The sequence below is a fragment of the Dermacentor silvarum genome, chromosome 6, assembly GCF_013339745.2.
Source record: "Dermacentor silvarum isolate Dsil-2018 chromosome 6, BIME_Dsil_1.4, whole genome shotgun sequence".
Lineage (NCBI taxonomy): Eukaryota > Metazoa > Arthropoda > Arachnida > Ixodida > Ixodidae > Dermacentor > Dermacentor silvarum.
In genome coordinates this window covers 152,366,248-152,384,649 of record NC_051159.1, presented here as the reverse complement: position 1 = coordinate 152,384,649, position 18,402 = coordinate 152,366,248, and the positions used below count along the sequence as shown (strand labels likewise).

At 46.3% G+C, this 18,402-nt stretch overlaps 1 protein-coding gene across 2 annotated transcripts in view; it reads right to left on the bottom strand.

Annotated features, from left to right (window-relative positions):
* The window catches only part of LOC119456975 (equistatin-like), a 134,931-nt gene that overhangs the window by 87,450 nt on the left and 29,079 nt on the right, over positions 1–18,402 (bottom strand). For both annotated transcript variants that reach the window (XM_049669636.1, XM_049669637.1), the window contains exon 2: positions 7,552–7,693. In XM_049669636.1, the coding sequence (XP_049525593.1) occupies positions 7,552–7,693 (142 nt within the window). The remainder of the gene's footprint in view (positions 1–7,551; positions 7,694–18,402) is intronic.

The following is an 18,402-nucleotide window of genomic DNA, read 5'->3' as shown; positions in this document are numbered from 1 at the left end:
ACAAGAAGGAATCCGCGAGAAATGCCCACGTGCGGCACCGCCATACTTGTGCATTTGTATGTGCCAGTGTTTGTGTATGCCACACTTGTGTATCTGCCAATGTTTTCCCGTACGCTTGAGAAGATTGTACAAAAAGCTCATCTATCGACGCATCAGGGGTTGTTTTCAGCACCTAACTATCTATGTAGGCCTTGTAAGAAGATAAAGAAGCTATCTAAACCAGTTGCAGAATGCGTCAGCAAGATTGTTTGGCCTGTCTCTTGCAACGGTGAAGTTATAATTTGTTCTTACTTATACTTACTGTGATGCAAAAGCATCAAATGGCCCATTGAGCGAAAAATCCGGCGTCTGTAGCAGCGAAATGGCACCTAAATTCCCATTGGCTGCGACGCCACGTCATGAGCGGACCTCGACGGAGCAGAGTGGGCGAAATAGAACGCCTGCTGCACAGATAGTGCGCCAGGTGTCCCGTGAGGGGAGAGGGCATCGCCGCGACGTGTGTATCTCTCTCCCTCCGACTGGGCATAGCTGCTGCGCGCGCCTGCCGGTTTTGGGGGCATCTGCTGCTTCCGCGGTCTCTCGTCGCACAGGACGTCAGTGGCATCGGCGTTGGCACCGCAGGCTGCTGCTGCTTGATGACTCGGTCAGCACGTACCGCTATGGAGTATGAATCATCTACATCGGCGGCGGCCGCAACCTCGGCAGTAGCGAAACGACGCCAGTACACCGCAGACGAAATAAGGGAGCGGAAGAACACAGCAAAACGAGTGAGGAGGAGGCATGTCGTGGTGACGCCTTCTATCCCCTTCCGCAACACCTGGCGCGCTATCGTGCAGCAGGTGTTCCGTTTCGCCCGCGCTGCTCCGTTGAGGCTTCCATGTGCCGGCCGAGTTCTTCATCAGGCGCCGCATTCAGTCATAGCAGAACGTGTGCATGTGCACTGCACCTGTGTTGGAATTCGATGCGCCTAAAGCACTCGACGACGTCGCACGGTGCGAAAGTAGCAAGTGTAAATAATAATAATAATAATAATAATAATAATAATAATAATAATAATAATAATAATAATAATAATAATAATAATAATAATAACACGCACCAATTTATTCGCGAAACTCAATAACACACCCCCAATCAAAACTCGAAATCGTTACTCGCACCGTAAAACTCAAAGGACCGCTGAGTGGCGTTCAGTTGGACATTAATGCATTCTTTCTAATTATAACCGTACCGCGAGTATAACCTCAATGAAAACTAACCTAGCACTTATTCCATTAGCTAACCGCCACAAAGTCGCCCGACTTTCGCTATTTCATAAAATTTTCCATCACACCACGCTTCACGACGACTTCATAATGCGGCCTCAATACATTTCCAACCGCGTCGATCATCGCAGTAAGGTGGGAATTGATTCATGTCACACGAAGTCTTTCTTTCAGTCTTTCATCCCCCGTACATCGCAGGAATGGAACCACCTTCCCTCAAGTATCGTAGCCATCACCGATAACAAACTTTTTCGCGAAACATTAGCTAACATTGTATAATCAGGAGAATCATTGTATTACCAGAACTCACTGCACTCGTTCGTTTGATATGTCTTTCTTTACTACTGTGTAACCACTCCCCTCTTTAATGCCATATGGCCCTGAGGGTATTTTTAAATAAATAAATAAATAAATGCTTTCGATTTCACAACTCATAAGCGCTATAGGTGTCCTCGGATTTTTTTTTTTTTTTACTTATGCGCACTGCTCATATGCATTCTAAATTAAAATAAAGATTTGTTGTAGCGTTACGACGTGGAATTTTGCATAACGCACTGGCATATTTTGCGTGCTTGAAGGTCGTCTTCCGCAATAAAACCTTCCAAAGTAAGGGGGGGGGGGGGGGGGGGGGGAGCGTGTAATAGGGAAGAAAATGATGAATTATTAACCAGAGTCTACAGACTAAGGGTCAAACTCAGATAAAACTGAGCGAAGAAGGAAATGGAAAAAAAATGCATGAACAGACATGCGTGACGCCAGTGCATCAAAACCTGAGCACAATATACGAAAACATGTATTCGACTGAAACGGTGCGTCACAGAAGTCAGATGACACACGTGGGCTATCTTCACGCCCAAAACATTAGACAGTTTTAGTTACACGCACGTAGAGGGTTTGCGTACGTAGAGCTTCTACGTGTAAGCAGTGCGCATGCGCAGAACGTAGCGGCCGCGCGCTGGTCTCACGGACGTACGTGGTATTCGATTTTTTACGTGCGTTTCTTGCGCACGTTTTCTTGCGCACGTAGACAGATTCGCGCGGGGGTTTCGCGAGATCACGAACAAGCGATAGCGTGCTGAGCGCGCGCAGATGGCTTGCATGGAAACACGGCGACAGGATGACTGGTCATCTATTTCATTCCATGTCAACGATGACAGCAGATAACTCTTGCACGACACACTTCCGGGCATACTGGAGACGATGACCGGCACGCATCAATGCACATCACTGGCTTCGCTGAAATACTCATCTTGAATTGAATTGTTCATATTTCCCGATAGATGTAGCTACGTGGTGCGTCGCGTACGTGTAGCTAAAAGCGTTTCAGATGGCGTGCACGTAAGGTACGTAGACTGTTCACGTTTGCGTACGTGAAGTCTCCACGTACGTGTAACTAAAACTGTCTATTACGAGCCGGTCTGAGGCAAAGAAAGTAGACGGGCGCGCAGATGCGGTTCATGATAGAAAAAACGGGCAAGTTTGCATTCGGTCGTGGAAAGCTTAGGCACAGCGAATCTGTCAATCCTCAAGTCTTACTGGCTGCTAATGCTTGGTATTGACTTGGTTGCTGCTAGGTCTCAACCTGATTTAACTTAACTACGCATGTAGGAAAGGTATTCTCGAGCGAACATTTTCGGAGGTACCTTCCCTTTAGCGACATTTCGCGTGACAAGCACTGGACGCGTCGGCGCCTAGGAGCGACAGCGTTCCCAGCATGCCACAAATGCAGGCAGGCAGGCAGGAGCCGTGTCTGTGTCGGGCTAGAGAGCGTTGCCTGTAGGCTCCCTATGTCGGGCGAAGCGAGCGCGCACCTGCGCCGGCGATTACTAGGCAACGCGAGGTGACGTCATCGCTACTGCTTTGGCGCATGCGCGGCTAGGCAACGCGGGCGGTGTCGACAGCAGCTCTGCGCGTTGCCACGTTGGTGCTGCTACAATTTATTTCTCTCTGTATCTCGCTCTCATTTTCTATTTCCCTCTCCCGAGCAATGCGCTCGCCACGCGCATGCTCTCCTTCCCTCTCCTTAACGTCCCATGTCAAGGCAACATGTGCACGGCACAGAGAGGAGGCGAGGCACACGCAGCTCCGCGAGGTGGTTGCTAGGCAACGCAGTGACGTCATATCTCGGCGAGGTTTTGCGACAGCAGGCGCCACTTTTTACGGTTAACTAGAACAGCTTCGCTGTTAAAACCACCGAGCCTGTTACGTAGTCTTTCCCGAAGTAAAAAAAAAACATTACTAAGTCGCTTACACCTGAGCATTCACCAATGCATACTCATTCTTGATTGGAATGACCGAAACGCCTCTGGTAGCCAAGAAACTATAGTACACCTTCCGTGCTACTGCCCGTCCTTTGAAAATGAAGGGCTTATTTCCCTCCGCACCGCTCTAAACTAGCGAGACGAAAAACCTTTCTCGTTGGACAAGACCTTGGAACCATTGTCTTGCATATCACTGCTGCAGAAGGCCACAAAAGCGCTGCTGCGATTTCAGAAGGCATCCGGACTGAGCAACCGTCTGTGATAAAGATCTGAGAATTCACTACGTTGACATGAGCATTGTACTTTCTCTCCTCTTAATATGTTCCTCTCTTTTCCCCCTCTCCCAGTGCAGGGTAGCGAACCGGACTCAGTCCAGGTGAACATCCCTGCCTTTGATTCATCCTTTTTCCGTGCATGTCTCTAACCTCCTCTGTCTCTCCCTTCTTTCTCTTCCCCTTCTCCCTTCCCCCTGCGTAGGTGGCCAACCGGACTCTTGACTGGTTAACATCCCTGCCTTCCTTTTATCTCTCTCTACCTCTCTCTGTTCCTCTCTCTTTCCCTCCCTCTCTTTCTCTTGCGCGCGGTCATCTGCAAAAAGCCTTCCGACCAGTGGCACACTGTATATGCGTGTTCCGGAGACTGCCGTCAGCGCAGCGACGACGTTGATGGATGGCCTCGGCTCTCTTTATACGAGTGCAGAGCCGGACCACAAGTTTTCCGCGGCACTTTGCCAACAGCTGTCTGGGAATGCAGGCGGGCACTTCAGTGACCGCTGCTTGAAGTGTAGGCCCCTGCGACGAGCGTAAAAGGCGTGTACGCGTACGCCCTACTTCAAGAGGCAACGATGTCGGAAGATGCCGGTGCTTCTTTATAACCTATATGCGGTGTTTATGTTCCTTTGCGAACAGCGGCTTGCAGGCTGGTATGCGAGACGCACGGAGCACTTACTCGGTGCAACGAGTGCTAATAGCCACGTTTACTCGAGAAGGCATCCTAGGAACGCGCGGTTCGCAGGGTCGTTCACGGCAGAGATTTTCTTGATCTTATAGCGATGTGGCTTATTTCGTAAAGAGGGTATTTATTTACGCTACAGCTATAAATAAGCCTCCTCTTTCGGAAACAGTGGTTCACTGTACGCCGGACACAACGGTGCGTTGCCTCTTTATCAATTATGAGCGTATAAAACGTTCAGCTTAATAAATAAAGAGCCGTGCGTAGCGTAGGTCGTGAATAAAGCATTTGCGAGACGGAATGCTAGCAGGAGAATTGGCAGGTCGTGGTTGAGGCCGCGTAAATAGTAACGCGGTTCACTCCATCATGCTGCGTCCACATCTTTCTGAATATGAAAATTAATGAAGCGGTTATTTGTAGTGAACATCACAAATGCTCGTTTTTATACTTCACTTTGAATTTTGTGTTAGTGCGTTAGTGTCGTAGGTGAAGATTAGTCCGCACTGTGGCATAAAAAAAACATGAAAAAAAGGAACATCGTATATGCTTTTTAAAATGGCTTCACCGCAATGCAGTGAACGGCACAATGTACTGCAGAGAAGTCAGAATTTGCTCTAGTACTAAGTGTAAACAACGCGCCATTATTTATTACATTTTGGTGGCGCCTTCATGACAGCAAAGAGGCAACTGGGACGCCAAGCTGGAGCCCGGACTGGTCCATGGGTCCAGCTTTGACCCCCCCCCCCCCCCACTCTCTCCCCCACCTCCCTGCTGGTCCTTGGCTGACGCTGCGCCGTGCTCCCTATTGGGCAGCAGAAGTAAGCGTCATTTTCTTCAATAAAATCACTACTACTGCCCTGGAGATCCTGCGCCGCCCACTTTACTATCTCGGGTGCGCTCCTAGGGCTGCCTTTGCCGAATATTGCGGTGAAGCTTACTAAAGTATGTTCTTCAATATTAAGCACATTATAAGACCCTTGACTCATGGAACTTCTGATCGCACTTATATGCAGAGGTGCTCGAATACAAGAAACGCCAGCCAGCACTCAAGGTCATGTGCGTATACCTTTATTGTGTATTTCGCGATAAAGTGAGTCCATAAAACAGGGAATAACAGCGGCTCATAGTTGGTGCAAACTGTGGAGCCCTATTTAGGCTGACTATTAATGAGCATCACTGGTTTCTTCCCGTCATGTTCTGTTATAAAAAAAAGTTTTTAGGGAGACCCCATTTTCTTAGGTCCTACAGCAAAGTAAGGAAATCAAATTATAATAGTAAAATTAATAAATACATCAGTGTGTAGATATGATAATGATGATAACCATAATCAAGAGAAGGATGCCGCAACGAAGAGTTCAATCGGCATCTAACGACATCCCGCGCGGCAACCTAAACTGTATAGTGTTTATTTTAAAAAAATTTAATTGCGGGATTTTACGTGCCAAAACCACGGCCTCATTATGAGGCACGCCGTAGTGGGGGACTCCGTTCTTTAACGTGCACCTAAATCTTAAGTACAAGTGTTTTCCCATTTCACCCCGATCGAAATGCGGCCGCCGTGGCCGGGATTCGATCCCGCGACCTCGTGCTTAGCAGCCCAACACCATAGCCTCTAAGCAACCACGGCGGGTGTAGTCTTTATCCGTTGGTCCAAGAGTGAGTCCTGCACTTAGTAACATGCATGGAACATACAAACACACACATCAGTCATACATAACGGTACACCACTTGTCGCAAACTCGGATCTAGCCCTGTCTCCACTAAATATTACTTCAGGAATGTGTTCCCCTTTTGCTGCAGGTGACTACGTATACGTGTGCATCTTTATTGGATTTATTCTAATGAAATCGTTCGCTTCGTTGTCTCGGCTTCAGCCTTATTTTAGGTGCGAAGCACCTTATGCGCTCAGGCTGTCGGCGTCTCCTGTCGTCGTCGTCACGGTAAAGCAAGCGGCTCGTGCTCGCGCTCGGCACGCGCTCGTGCCACTGCTCCCGCGTTCGTCGTCGTCTTCCACAGCTGGCTGTGTTGCCGCTCATCATTCCAGCGTAGAATTTCACTTCTCTTCTGTCGTCATAATGGGAAGGCCGCGTTTACAGGGTTATAAGCGATTGCTTAAGGCAATATGAACCCATTAGCGGTGCATCACTGCATGCATCGCACCTTCACAGGTTTCAGGTCAGTGGAGCGGCATTTCGCTCAATGAGTCATTTGACACTTACGCATAAATTTCTTCGTCCTTAATGAGTTATGATATAATTTTTAGAAATGCTTCGACGTCGGGGACGTAGCTCCTGAAACAGTTATATACATAAGAAAACATATACCGAGCATGGTAAGAACATATTTTAGCGGAAAAAGCGAAGAATTTAATGGGCGTGCGAGGAAATGATGTGGAGGAAAGAAATATACGGACACGCGATAATCCAGTGAATTGCAACATTTTTTTTTTGCGTGCTCTGCAGTGATGACAAAAGAATTGGTATGCGGCTGAGAAGTAGTGACTCTGGGATACGTGTTGTAGGGGGAGTGCACTTGTGGGCCCGTGTATAAACACTGAATTGGACTAACACAAACACTGTATGTTTTCGATGTCTGTACGTGTGGTTACACGTGCACTACCTCTACAACGACGATGGCCATCCAACCAGCACACAATGATCCCCTCAACCTTATATATAGATAATTGGCAGTGTCTATTCTCCCGGCAGCTGGGAGAATTTCTCAAGTGAATTTCTGCCGGCACTCACCTCCTGTTGGCTCTCGGAAGGTGAGGTTAGGTTAACTTAGGTTAGGTTACGTAATGTTAGGTTAGGGCACACCTGCAGCAGTCTTTCCCGACAGTTTTTCAGGTGACTTCCGAGCGCCAATAGGAGGTGAGTGTCGAGAGAAATCCACCCTAGATCATTTACATGTTCATCACAGATTTTTCTGTCATCCAGCAATGATGCAGGCTTCATGGCGAATTTCGCCATTAATTTTGTGGGGAAACTCGGCCCCAAACACGCCTGCGTCCAAAAGCAAGACAAAGAAAGAAACACATCCGAGAGCCGCCCCTAAGGCCGAAGGAGGCTCACTTGTGGCTCTTGCACTGTCGGGCGGCGTAAGCCCCGCGGTCGTCGCACTCGGGGATCCAGGCTTCGTCGGCGATCAGCTTCCGCCGACGCAGCAGGAGCCGGCGAGCACGCTTTTCCGGGCACAGCTCGAAAGTGGAGGGCACTGCGCAAGGACCGGACGTTCCTCCTCAAATGCGATCTCGAATTCTCCCAATGCACACGCACATACACAAAATGACTCGGAGCAACTAAGTTCACTGCTTACTTCTCTGCTTGAAAGCGTGGGGCACGCACCACCGCGTCTGCGCCCATCGTTTTTTGGCACATTTTGGCACTTACTATAGCCGCTTCTTTCTTACTTGTCGATCTTGCTTCGACAGCAGTTAATACCTCGAAACGGATTTTGCTGGGTCCGTCCGTCCTTACCGGCAAGCCAATGACCGCCGTCGCCATCGTTATCGTGTCGAAATACGCGATTATTCGTAACTTTCGAAAAGCGAATCAAATATTGTTAAATTCTAATACTTACAATTCGCAAATTAAAACTTCTTAAAAATAGATTTTGAATATGTTAAACCATCAACTGAGGGCGATCAAACGTGAAATTGGAACTAAAGTGTGATACATTTCATCACGGGGACCGTAGTAGTCATAAAACACGCGAAGTTATACGTAGTGAAATACGATATAGATCACTCGAGAAGCAAGGCATTTCCGGTTAAACCACTATCATTCACACTCACATTGCTTTCTTGAACAAATTGTTTTCCTGTTCAAAATGCTCTATTTGTACTATTTGGACAACGCGCTTCATAATTTGCAAGGTAAAGAAAGAAGCTTGCTAAAATTGTGAATATACTAGAATGAAAACATTGTTTTATATTAATGATGAAAGCGTCTGTTCATTATTCGAAAAGTGTTGCAAAGTATTCGATATTCGATTCGACTAGCTTCTGGCACTATTCGACTTGTTTTCAATTCGTTCTCGAAAATAACTATCTGCACACCAATTTTATCGTGTCGTCTGGGCACATTTAGGTTGCGTAGTTTGTATTGCGGCCAGTCACGTAGATCTAACTCCTAGTTAACCGTCGTGGTTGGTTAGTGGCTATAGTGTTGGGCTGCTAAGCAGGAGGTCGCAGGATCGAATCCCTGCCACGGCGGCCGCATTTCGATGGGGGCGAAAGACAGAAAACACCCGTGTACTTAGATTTAGGTGCACGTTAAAGAACCCCAGGTGGTCGAAATTATTCCGGAGTCCCCCACTACGGCGTGCTTCATAATCAGATCATGGTTCTGATACGTAAAACCCCATAATTTAAGTTTTAACTCCTAGTTAAGAGGTGCTGCTCAGAATTGGAGTATTAAATGGGGGAAATGTAAGTTTTGAGACAGCGAAATTAAGTGCACATATATAACTTTGAAACTATATATTCGTACGCTAATAAACCACTAATATAGATTTGGCGACACCGTAATTCATATTGCGGTGCCTGTGTAGGGATGGAACCGATAAGCGAAGAGAAACTGTAGAGAAGAAGTATTTGCGAGTGGTTTGCATGACACATTGTACGCCTGCATCTATCGGCGCTTTCCCAATATACAGACGACTACCACTACCGTATATCATTGCAGCATTCCAGCAGTTAATGTTAGTGCACTCCGGGGCTTACCCCTGCAGAAGCTTCGTTATCTGTATATTTCAGTGCTCGTATTACCCATGTATTGGCTCGCATGCCAGGCGAGTCGGCGGAATGCGAAAACTACATAGCGTCACACGTGTCACGTTTTCCTACCGGTGCTGTCAACCGCTGCATCTGCGAGCCATACTTGCAAGATATCGATCGCACTGGCTGAGCTAGACAGGCGGACCGCAGCTTCCGGACACAGCGGCATTCCCTCGCGTCCCGATATTGAAGATATGTTTGGGCAGCGCTGAAGGTAGGCGGACGGTCCTCGAATATTTACCGAACGCTCCTACATCACGATTTCAGTTCTCGGTTCCACCTATCATACAGACATAAATATTCCCCGTCGTGGGACCCTTGAGGCATAATACACAATTAAGTGCTACTAGATTCATTCTCAACAAGTAAAGCAGTTAGACTCTATAAACACAGCTTCAACTTCCTTCACTCGCCTGCCGCCGTAAGGTTGCACGACTATGCCTTTGCTACATATTTTGTTGTCAACAAGCCAATGTGTCCAGTCTATCATGCTTCCCGCCTCAGCCACTCCAACGACGTTTTATCCCCCAAGGGCTCATACAATCGCATTTCAGCAGTCCTTTTTCCTACTCACAGCCGAATGACTGGAACAATCTCCCAGCCCAAATTGCTTTGACGACTGACCACTCTCTGTTCAAAGCCTCCTTTACTGTGGCACCATCTATAATGCATTATCAGTACTGCCACTTTCTACTTCCGCCCCTAATGCATTGCCCTACCATGGAGCCCTAGCGGTGTCATAAATAATTAAGCATGACTAGATTCATTCACAACGATTGATAAGCTTAGTGTAGAAAGCTGGACTTTTTGTTGTTGTTGTTGTTTTAATAATCTGACAAATTTACCGCGCTGAAAGGCGGACACAAAGCTGCGCCCTTCCTATCTGCTTGTTGTGTCTCCGTTTTCTAGTGCTGCAGCTAAGCTTTCTTGTTGAAGCTTTAGCATGTGTTTATCTCGATGTTCTCGAGCTAACGGAGCTAAGTCGGTTCCTCAAACACATAGTCATGACGACAGCAGAACCGTGCATTGCAGTTCGCATTATGCTTATCCGTGCAATGCCTTCCTATTATATGTGCTACGTAACGCTATTAACTTAAAATGAAAACGAATTATTCATTTGGAAAACTTATGTAGTTAGCAGACGACAAAAAAATACAAGCGGAGTGGTCATAACACGTTCCCGACTCCTCACTTTTAACTAGCGTCGAATGGTAGTGCGGCTCTTGATGTAAAACAAGCCGGTAATTAGAGGTTCAAAAATGTGTGACCTTGTTGAAAAAAAATTCAGAGCCCTTCCACTACTGTGAAGATGGACGTCAGCGAATCAGTGACTATGGTGGGTCTGCTATAGTGAATATTGCTACAGTGAATTTATATATTATCATTATTGACTATATTGAGCGTCTTCGGCATGTTCGTCAAAGAGCAAGGATACCGGCGTCTTGCTTTCGCCTGGCGCGATGGCCAAATAGTGCGTTTGCTGCGCCAAGTCCTCCCCGTCGTCATAGACTAGCGTATGAGCCACAGCGTTCATAGCCGTGGCACACTGCACGGCATCGTCAGGATCCTGGAAGATGTGGTTAAACGAGCTCCCGTCCCATAGCGAGTCCAAAAGGCAACTGCTGATAACAGCGCTAGCGCGATCTCTACGTCACGAGCCAAAGAGGCGCAACGATTGGTGGGACATGCCGCCGCCGAGTATCTCAACACTTGTGAAAGAGGCATCGGCGGTGGCGAGGGGTTTAACAATGGGCCATCCATCAACTGTGTTGACACCTGTGCTAAGGCACAACTGCCGGGAAACCGCCAGGCACGTGGAGCCAAACCACCACGCACATGGAGCCAAAGCCTATGCTGATGATGATAGTTTTTTTTTCTACACGCGGACGTGATCCTGGCGAACCTAGCTCTTAACAGCTTCGTTGTAAAAAAAAGCGATCTCATTGAAGATTGTTCTGATCGGCACATATATCGTCCGCGTTCCTGCTCAGTTGATTCTTCAACATCTGCGGCTGTAGCGAAGCCAGCTTACAGACGCAAGGCAGCCTCGACGGAAGAACGTTACAACGCTGTTAACCTTGCTACAGCATGGACTCTGCAGTTTATGTTGATATAGTTAGGTAAGTAAATTATGAATACGGAGGTTTCCTCAAGAGTTCTCAATGATGCACTACAATTCAAGTTATGTATCTGTATGTTAAGTTGTAAAAGAAGTTCAACTGCTCGACGTGACGAAGTCAGCTTTTAGTCTTTGCTTTGGCAAATAAAATCAGTAATTCCAGAACAACCGCACATGCTGCTGTACAATTGAACCACCAGTTTCCGTCAGGCCATTGCAAAATGCGGTGATTGCGAAGAGCCATTCTGAAATGCTTGCCAATAAAGCTTCACTGGTTGGGTCAATTTCTTCACGTATAGTTTCATCCATCTGTCACTCTCACGACCCAAGTTAACTAAACTTCGTTTTATATGTGACCCACAGACAGCTGGACACTGCCAGGTATCCGACAGTTTCCCCTTTTCGGAAGCAAAGGTTTTAGGCGCGTGGAGAAGCATTGATAACGCCCAGCGCACCATAAGATCACTTTTGAACTTTATGTGTGAGACGGGCTTAGACGGTCGTCTCTAGGTCCTGTGCAGTGTGCAGTGTGCGAAATGTGTTTGTGCGATGACGTATTGTGTGGACAACACTACTCCTGCGTGTAGTGTGTGAAAAATGCACAACCGCGTATTGAACAACGTGTGTGAATAGTAGCTCATTGTACGATATCATAATCACCTGCCACCTACCTCTCCCTGTATCTCCCGCTTTCCCTTACCCCAGTGAGGAGTAGCCGGCTAGAGACACGCTCTCCAGGCCAACCTCTCCTCCCTTCTCTTCATTAAAACCTACTCCTCCTCCGACAGTTTCCGTAGTGCAGGTGCCAGACAGCGATGTTTCGCGCCTATATGCACGGCATACACGCTCGATAGCGGCGGATACTTGCGGTTCTCTATAAACGCATCACCAGACAACCGCCGTGCGCAAAAGCTATTCTGGACTGATGGCGTAACCATAAGAAATTAAAAAATGGCTACGGCTAACACGTCCAGGGTTTATCTTTTTTTGCGCTGCGTTGCGATAAACTGGACTCGTGGCATCAAAAAAAAAAAAAAAAAAAAAAGCAGCTAGGTTGTTGTACTGTTGTTGTATTACATGTGCACTTTCTTCCCAATCTCATCCATCATTCCCCCTTTTCGTCCCCTTTCCCCCATATTTGTGCAGTGGCTCCGGCGGACTCTTCTGCCTTACACAAGAAAGCACCCGCTCTCTCTCTCTAGTTGGGCTATACTGAGGTGACAAATACAAACAGAGCAAAAGTGGAGAAGACTGCGCCGGTGTCATATGGGTGCATAGGAGGCATAACCTGCCGCGGTAGCTTAGTGGCTATGGCGTTGCTCTGTGTGCTTGAGGTCGCGGGTTCGATCCCTGCCACGGCGACCGCATTTCTATAGGGGAGAAATGCAAGAACGTTCGTCCACTTTATATCATGTGTACGTTATATATATGAACAAGAAGAAAGGACACCGAGAGCCACATTTTTATTAGTCATATCATAAGAACCCAACAAGCAAAGACACCAAGGACAACATAGGGGAGATTGCTTGTACTTATTAGTTGAATAAAAAGAAATAATAAATTAATGGAAATGAAAGTGGATGAAAAAAACGACTGGCCGCAGGTGAGGCACGAACCCAAGTGATCGCATTACGCGTGCAATGCTTTTATCAATTGAGCTACCGCGGCGCCGTTTTCCCATCCACTTTCTGAGGTATTTATGTTTATCTGCTAGAACTAAACCTGAAAGTATTAGCCAGCGCCACCACTCACGGCCTTGTCGTCAAATGTGGAGCATCCGTTCTGCCGCAAGCTTCGCGTATACGTGATCTTTTTGGGTGAGGGCAACTGGTTAATAAACTCACACATGCTACCTGAAGGCATCAATTCTATATATATATATATATATATATATATATATATATATATACTTTCTTCTCGTTCATTAGATAGCGAGGCCTTGAATCCGGCAGCATTGATGCATTCAGGTAGCATGTGTGGATTTATGAACCCGTTGCCTTCACCCAAAAAGATCACGTACACGTGAAGTGCTGGATTCGAGGCCTCGCTATGGAATTAACGAGAAGAAATGTTATATATATATATATATATATATATATATATATATATATATATATCCTTTCTTCTCGTTATACTTACGCTACGCATAAATGTTACAACAAAGGAATAGGGGTCACGGCGAAGAGCCAGAGAATATCGAAGTGTTGATATTAACGAAGAAATTATATGATGCACGCATTTGCGCTGTCATGGTGAAACATCCGTTATTGCGTTAAAGGGACACAAAAGAGAAACAATAAATCAGTTGCCCAAAGTATTTTTGAAAACTCTACTTTCGTTAATTTCGCGGTAACATATTGAATACTATAGAAGAGAAAATGGAGGCCAAAGCTCGACTTTAAAAATTGCGCGCTGAAATCCCAGCGCCGGTACATCAGTGTGACCTCACGAATTTTGAAGTATTGTCTCTCATTTGAGCCGCCTGTGGCGCAGTAAATGTTCTCGGACTTGCTAAGTTCAGTCTTTTACTTTTTTTAGAATAAAGTGCAGTGCATATTCTCCCACGTCGGACAAAAAGAAAGTTTACTACCGCTCCTACATATTCACCAATAAAACGTTAACTAGACCCTAGCAGACATCGTCAAAATCTGTGACATCACAGTGTGGTGGTGCGAAAAGTTGAAGGCGGCGTCGCCGCCTGTTTCGTTTTTGCCTCTTTCTCCCCCTGATCAAACATCCTCTCATGATAAGATTTGTTTCTCTGGTATCGTAAATGACAATTTACTAATACAGCTCAACGTTTTTTTTTTTCTGTTTAGTGTTCCTTTAACGGCAAAACATGGCAATTCTTAAAATTTGTTATTTGGTTATTCAAATCTACTCTATCTATCTATCTATCTACTCATGGCTACAGACAGCCTTTTTCTTAGACATCCTAGCTCATCTCTTTTTGTCTTCCGCCATAAAGCAATGAGAAGCGCAGGTTCCAGGTTTTACACCAAAGCCTGTAAATGGAAGATCTCTCCTGCGGTTGCCTTAGTTAGGGACGAGATGACGTCACCTCTTCGAAAAACTAGTACTTTATTCGCACGGCATCTGGGATCCTCAGCTCAACTCACTAGGGAGTTTTAGGTTTTGCGCACCCAAAGATATGTGACTCAAACCACTGGGTGTTAGAAAAGAGCGAAAGCAGGGCTTTGGGTGCCGCAAAGGCGCCTGTTTCTAAAACTCCCTACCATGGAAGCGGCCGTTTCATCCATTTGTATCCGTTCGTGCTTAAGCAACACCTACTAACACAAACCCAGAGTGTCCCCATCATGACGTAATCTAAGCAGCCTCGGACACTCCCATTGCAAACAATTATTCGCAACAAAAGAAAGAAAAAAATGCTAGTATGCTAGTACAATGAATGGCACGGGTTGTCGGCCCACATGCTTGACGACATGGCTATAACGCTCAGGCATTGGGTTAAGTAAGAGGTTTCGCTTTTGACCTATTCCCAGCATTTGCGAAGGCTAGTCAGGGCCAGCATTGTAGCAACTGCCTTGCACTCTCCCTGTTCGAATACGGCCCAGTGCAGTAACGGTACGGCGCGCTCGATATGGCACAGTCAGAGACATCGTAAGGTTTCGTAACTACGCGTGAATATCCGAGGTGTGCACGTCCTGTGCGATCGATTGGTACCGCGTCTTAATACGGATGGCAGAAGCGTTGCTCATCATTTATAGAGTTCGGCGGAGGTCTGTCGAAGTTTGCCGTTCCCGTTATTCGTTCTTCTCCGTGGAACGTAGTAATTAAATAAAATGCGCTAGCAACCCGATCGATCTGTCCACACCGCTGTACTTGCAACAGAAAAACAATTCCGTTATTCACTTGGTATTGTGCTATCGTAGCGAGACACTTGTACGGGCGAAGAAGAAGAATTCTATCTTGTGAAAAATTGCGCGCCCTTTGTGAGCCCATGCTTAGGAGTGAGACTTGTACATATGCATCTCAATTTTGTTTTTATCTTCCCAATACTTCAATGAAACGTTGCAGGGTGAAATCTGCATATATCTCGTGCTGAGGAAGGGGAAAGGAGAGGAGTGAATTTGGGCATCTTGGCTCATTTTTATCAAGTTATTCCAGCTCACAATAAAACGCACTCATTTTCTACGAGAAAATGCGTACTTTATTGTCCTGAACTTTTACAAAGCTTTACTTCAGATTTATTTATTTATTTATTTATTTATTTATTTATTTATTTATTTATTTATTTATTTATTTATTTATTTATTTATTTATTTATTTATTTATTTATTTATACAAAGACATTAATTCTTTTAAAATTTTATATTGTCCTCGCACGTCATCACCGGTCAAGAAAGGGTTTATTATCGTGTAACGTTGAGAATACAGAACGGAAATGGTATCGGCGCAGCGGATAATTTCTGCACGTTGAGCTGATTTTCCGCTCTTTAATACACATCCCACGTCGTTATATTGCCTCCTTAGTACTGCAGCAACAAAAGGTTTCAAAGCAACATTTGCACATACCATGGTCCTCTTCAAAAAGCATCACGAAACAGCTCTATCACCGTTATTCAGTTATCGTTCAGAATTCTCCGATGGGATGCTATTCTACAGCTTTACAGCGGCAACGCGATGGAACTGCTACACAATAAGAGAGAGAAATCATAAGGGGAAGGCAGGGAGGTTAACCAGGCTGAGCCCGGTAGGCACAATAAGCTTACCATTCAGGCCTGTGGACCGCACCTCTATGATCGGCTGCTTTTGATATTGGTATTCGCATTACGTAATTGATATCTTGCTTTTTATTTTATTGCGATAGCAATTATATGGACACTCTAGGCGCATTACTGCCGTTGGCGTCGGCGTCGCCGTGAGGTTCCGTATGAAGTCCAAGGGCGATAAAATCGTCGTCGCGCGCCATTTTCTGTATGTGCGAGTGAAATCGTGCGAGGGTGAGCCGGCGGTCGCGACTCTGTCTCGCGCACGCAGGAGAGCGAAGCAGGAAGAAAGCGACCCGTCTTCTAGTCGCGCACAACGCTCCGGAGGGGGGGGGGGTTATTCCTCGCGCGCCCGCCGGGCCGCAAGGCTCCGGGGGGAGGGTAGGGAAGGGGGAGGCCGCGTACTACGCCATGCGCTCCCGCCCGGGCGGCTGTATCTTCAAAGCTATTTGCGGCGGGGGCAGAGTCCTTCCTCCCTGCGCTGTTTTCGCTGCTTAGTTCGCGTTGATGCGAGCGGCGGGACGAAGGTCAATTCGCTCGCTGCTGCTTCCACGCTTACTCACTACAGCTTTTCGACAGCGAGTTTCCGCAGTCATCAAGTGAGATGCGTTCATATTTGTTTGTGCGCGCGTGACACCATGCTCGTTACTTTAGTTAGTATGCCTGTGGTTACAAGTTTATACTGCCGATAAAACTACTATCCTCACTTCGTATAGCTGTCCACTAGTTTGCTATCGCAATCGATGCCTCGCCTTTCGGGCGAAACTGCAACTTTCTTATTTCAACCATCCCTCTTTAGTTATCTTTTTTATTATTATTATTATTATTATTATTATTATTATTATTATTATTATTATTATTATTATTATTATTATTATTATTATTATTATTGCACGTCATATCAAACATAGTGCGCGGGTGATTCTTTGTTAGTTCGTATTTGCAGCAAGCATGTGAGACGCGCGAGCTATTCACGCTTCCCTGTCCTTGGGAAGTCCGGTTTTCAGGCAGCTCTTCGCAAGACGCGGTGACGCTTCCGGTTCAGACCCTCCAGAGGCCTGAACAAACGAGACTTGATTGTCCGAGCCAGGCACACAACTTGGGCTGGTTATGGCCCCTTGGCCAGCTCAAGCCCATGCGAATTTGGGCAACGCACACAGTTACAACATCTGGCCATCGTGCTGAGATCCCGATTGGTCTTTGTTCAGTTATTCAGACATATCACACACACATATTTTCAAAGCGAATGTTTGTGTATGAGAAAGAGAATGAAAGCAAGGAGAGGAAAGGTCGACCAGACAAGCGCACGATTTGCTACCCTACATTGAGGGTAAGGGAAAGGGGGAATAGAAAGAGGAAAAGGGAAAGTGAGTGAGCACCGAGCGCACGTGGGAGGATGCACAGGAGCACTATAAGCTGTCTCTCAAACAGGTGCACTTCAGGAACTTTCCTAGTTCACAAATCGCTTTTTGGGTCATTGACGGATGTGGCCATGGTCCGAGCATCTTCGACTCGGAGAACGGTCTCGAGTCCAGTCAGTCTAATGTGTAAAATAAACGTAAATACTATAGGAACAGGCCTGTGGTTCTGTGCGTGAGCTCAGCTAATACAGCGAGACGTGGGCACGAAGATATCGTGCGGCAACCTGCTTCCGGCATGCTTCTTTGTGCAGACATCGCTATTCTATAGGTTGTTCTGCACTTTCTGTCAAGATTATTATTCGAGAAATGTGAGAAATTAACAGTATTTGCAAAGCTGACTCTTACCCTCAAGCCTTTTGCTTTTGCAAATACTGAGAATTGAAATATACAATAGAGGGCGGACATTGTGCTTACTAAAAAGGATGATTTCTCAAAGTTTCCACGACTACGATGGCGATGGAAAGCGTACATAACAGCTGTCGCTGCAAATTATTTTTTTTGTGTGTGTGTAGAAACAGGCCCACTCGTAATACAAAGGAAAAGGGCCGTATAACAAGGCAATTAGAGTGGGCGAAAGCATTCGACGAAGCAGAACGAATGCCGGTTGCCTCAATTAAGGCAATAACGACGAAGCAAAAATCGTTGTTTTTTTTTTCCTTGGCTTCTAGCACAGACTGTATTTTGCCTTTAGTAAGAGCAGCACGTTTAAAGAGTGTGCTCGTGTTGCGTTGCATGAACGGCGCCTCGCAAGGCAAAGTGACCTTACGAAACACCTTCAGTACAAGCGTACCACTGGATGAAATCTTCTTTTGCTAAGCCCTTTAGCCATCGTTCTTAAGTTGGTACTAGCTGAAAGACATATTTCTCGCAAGTAA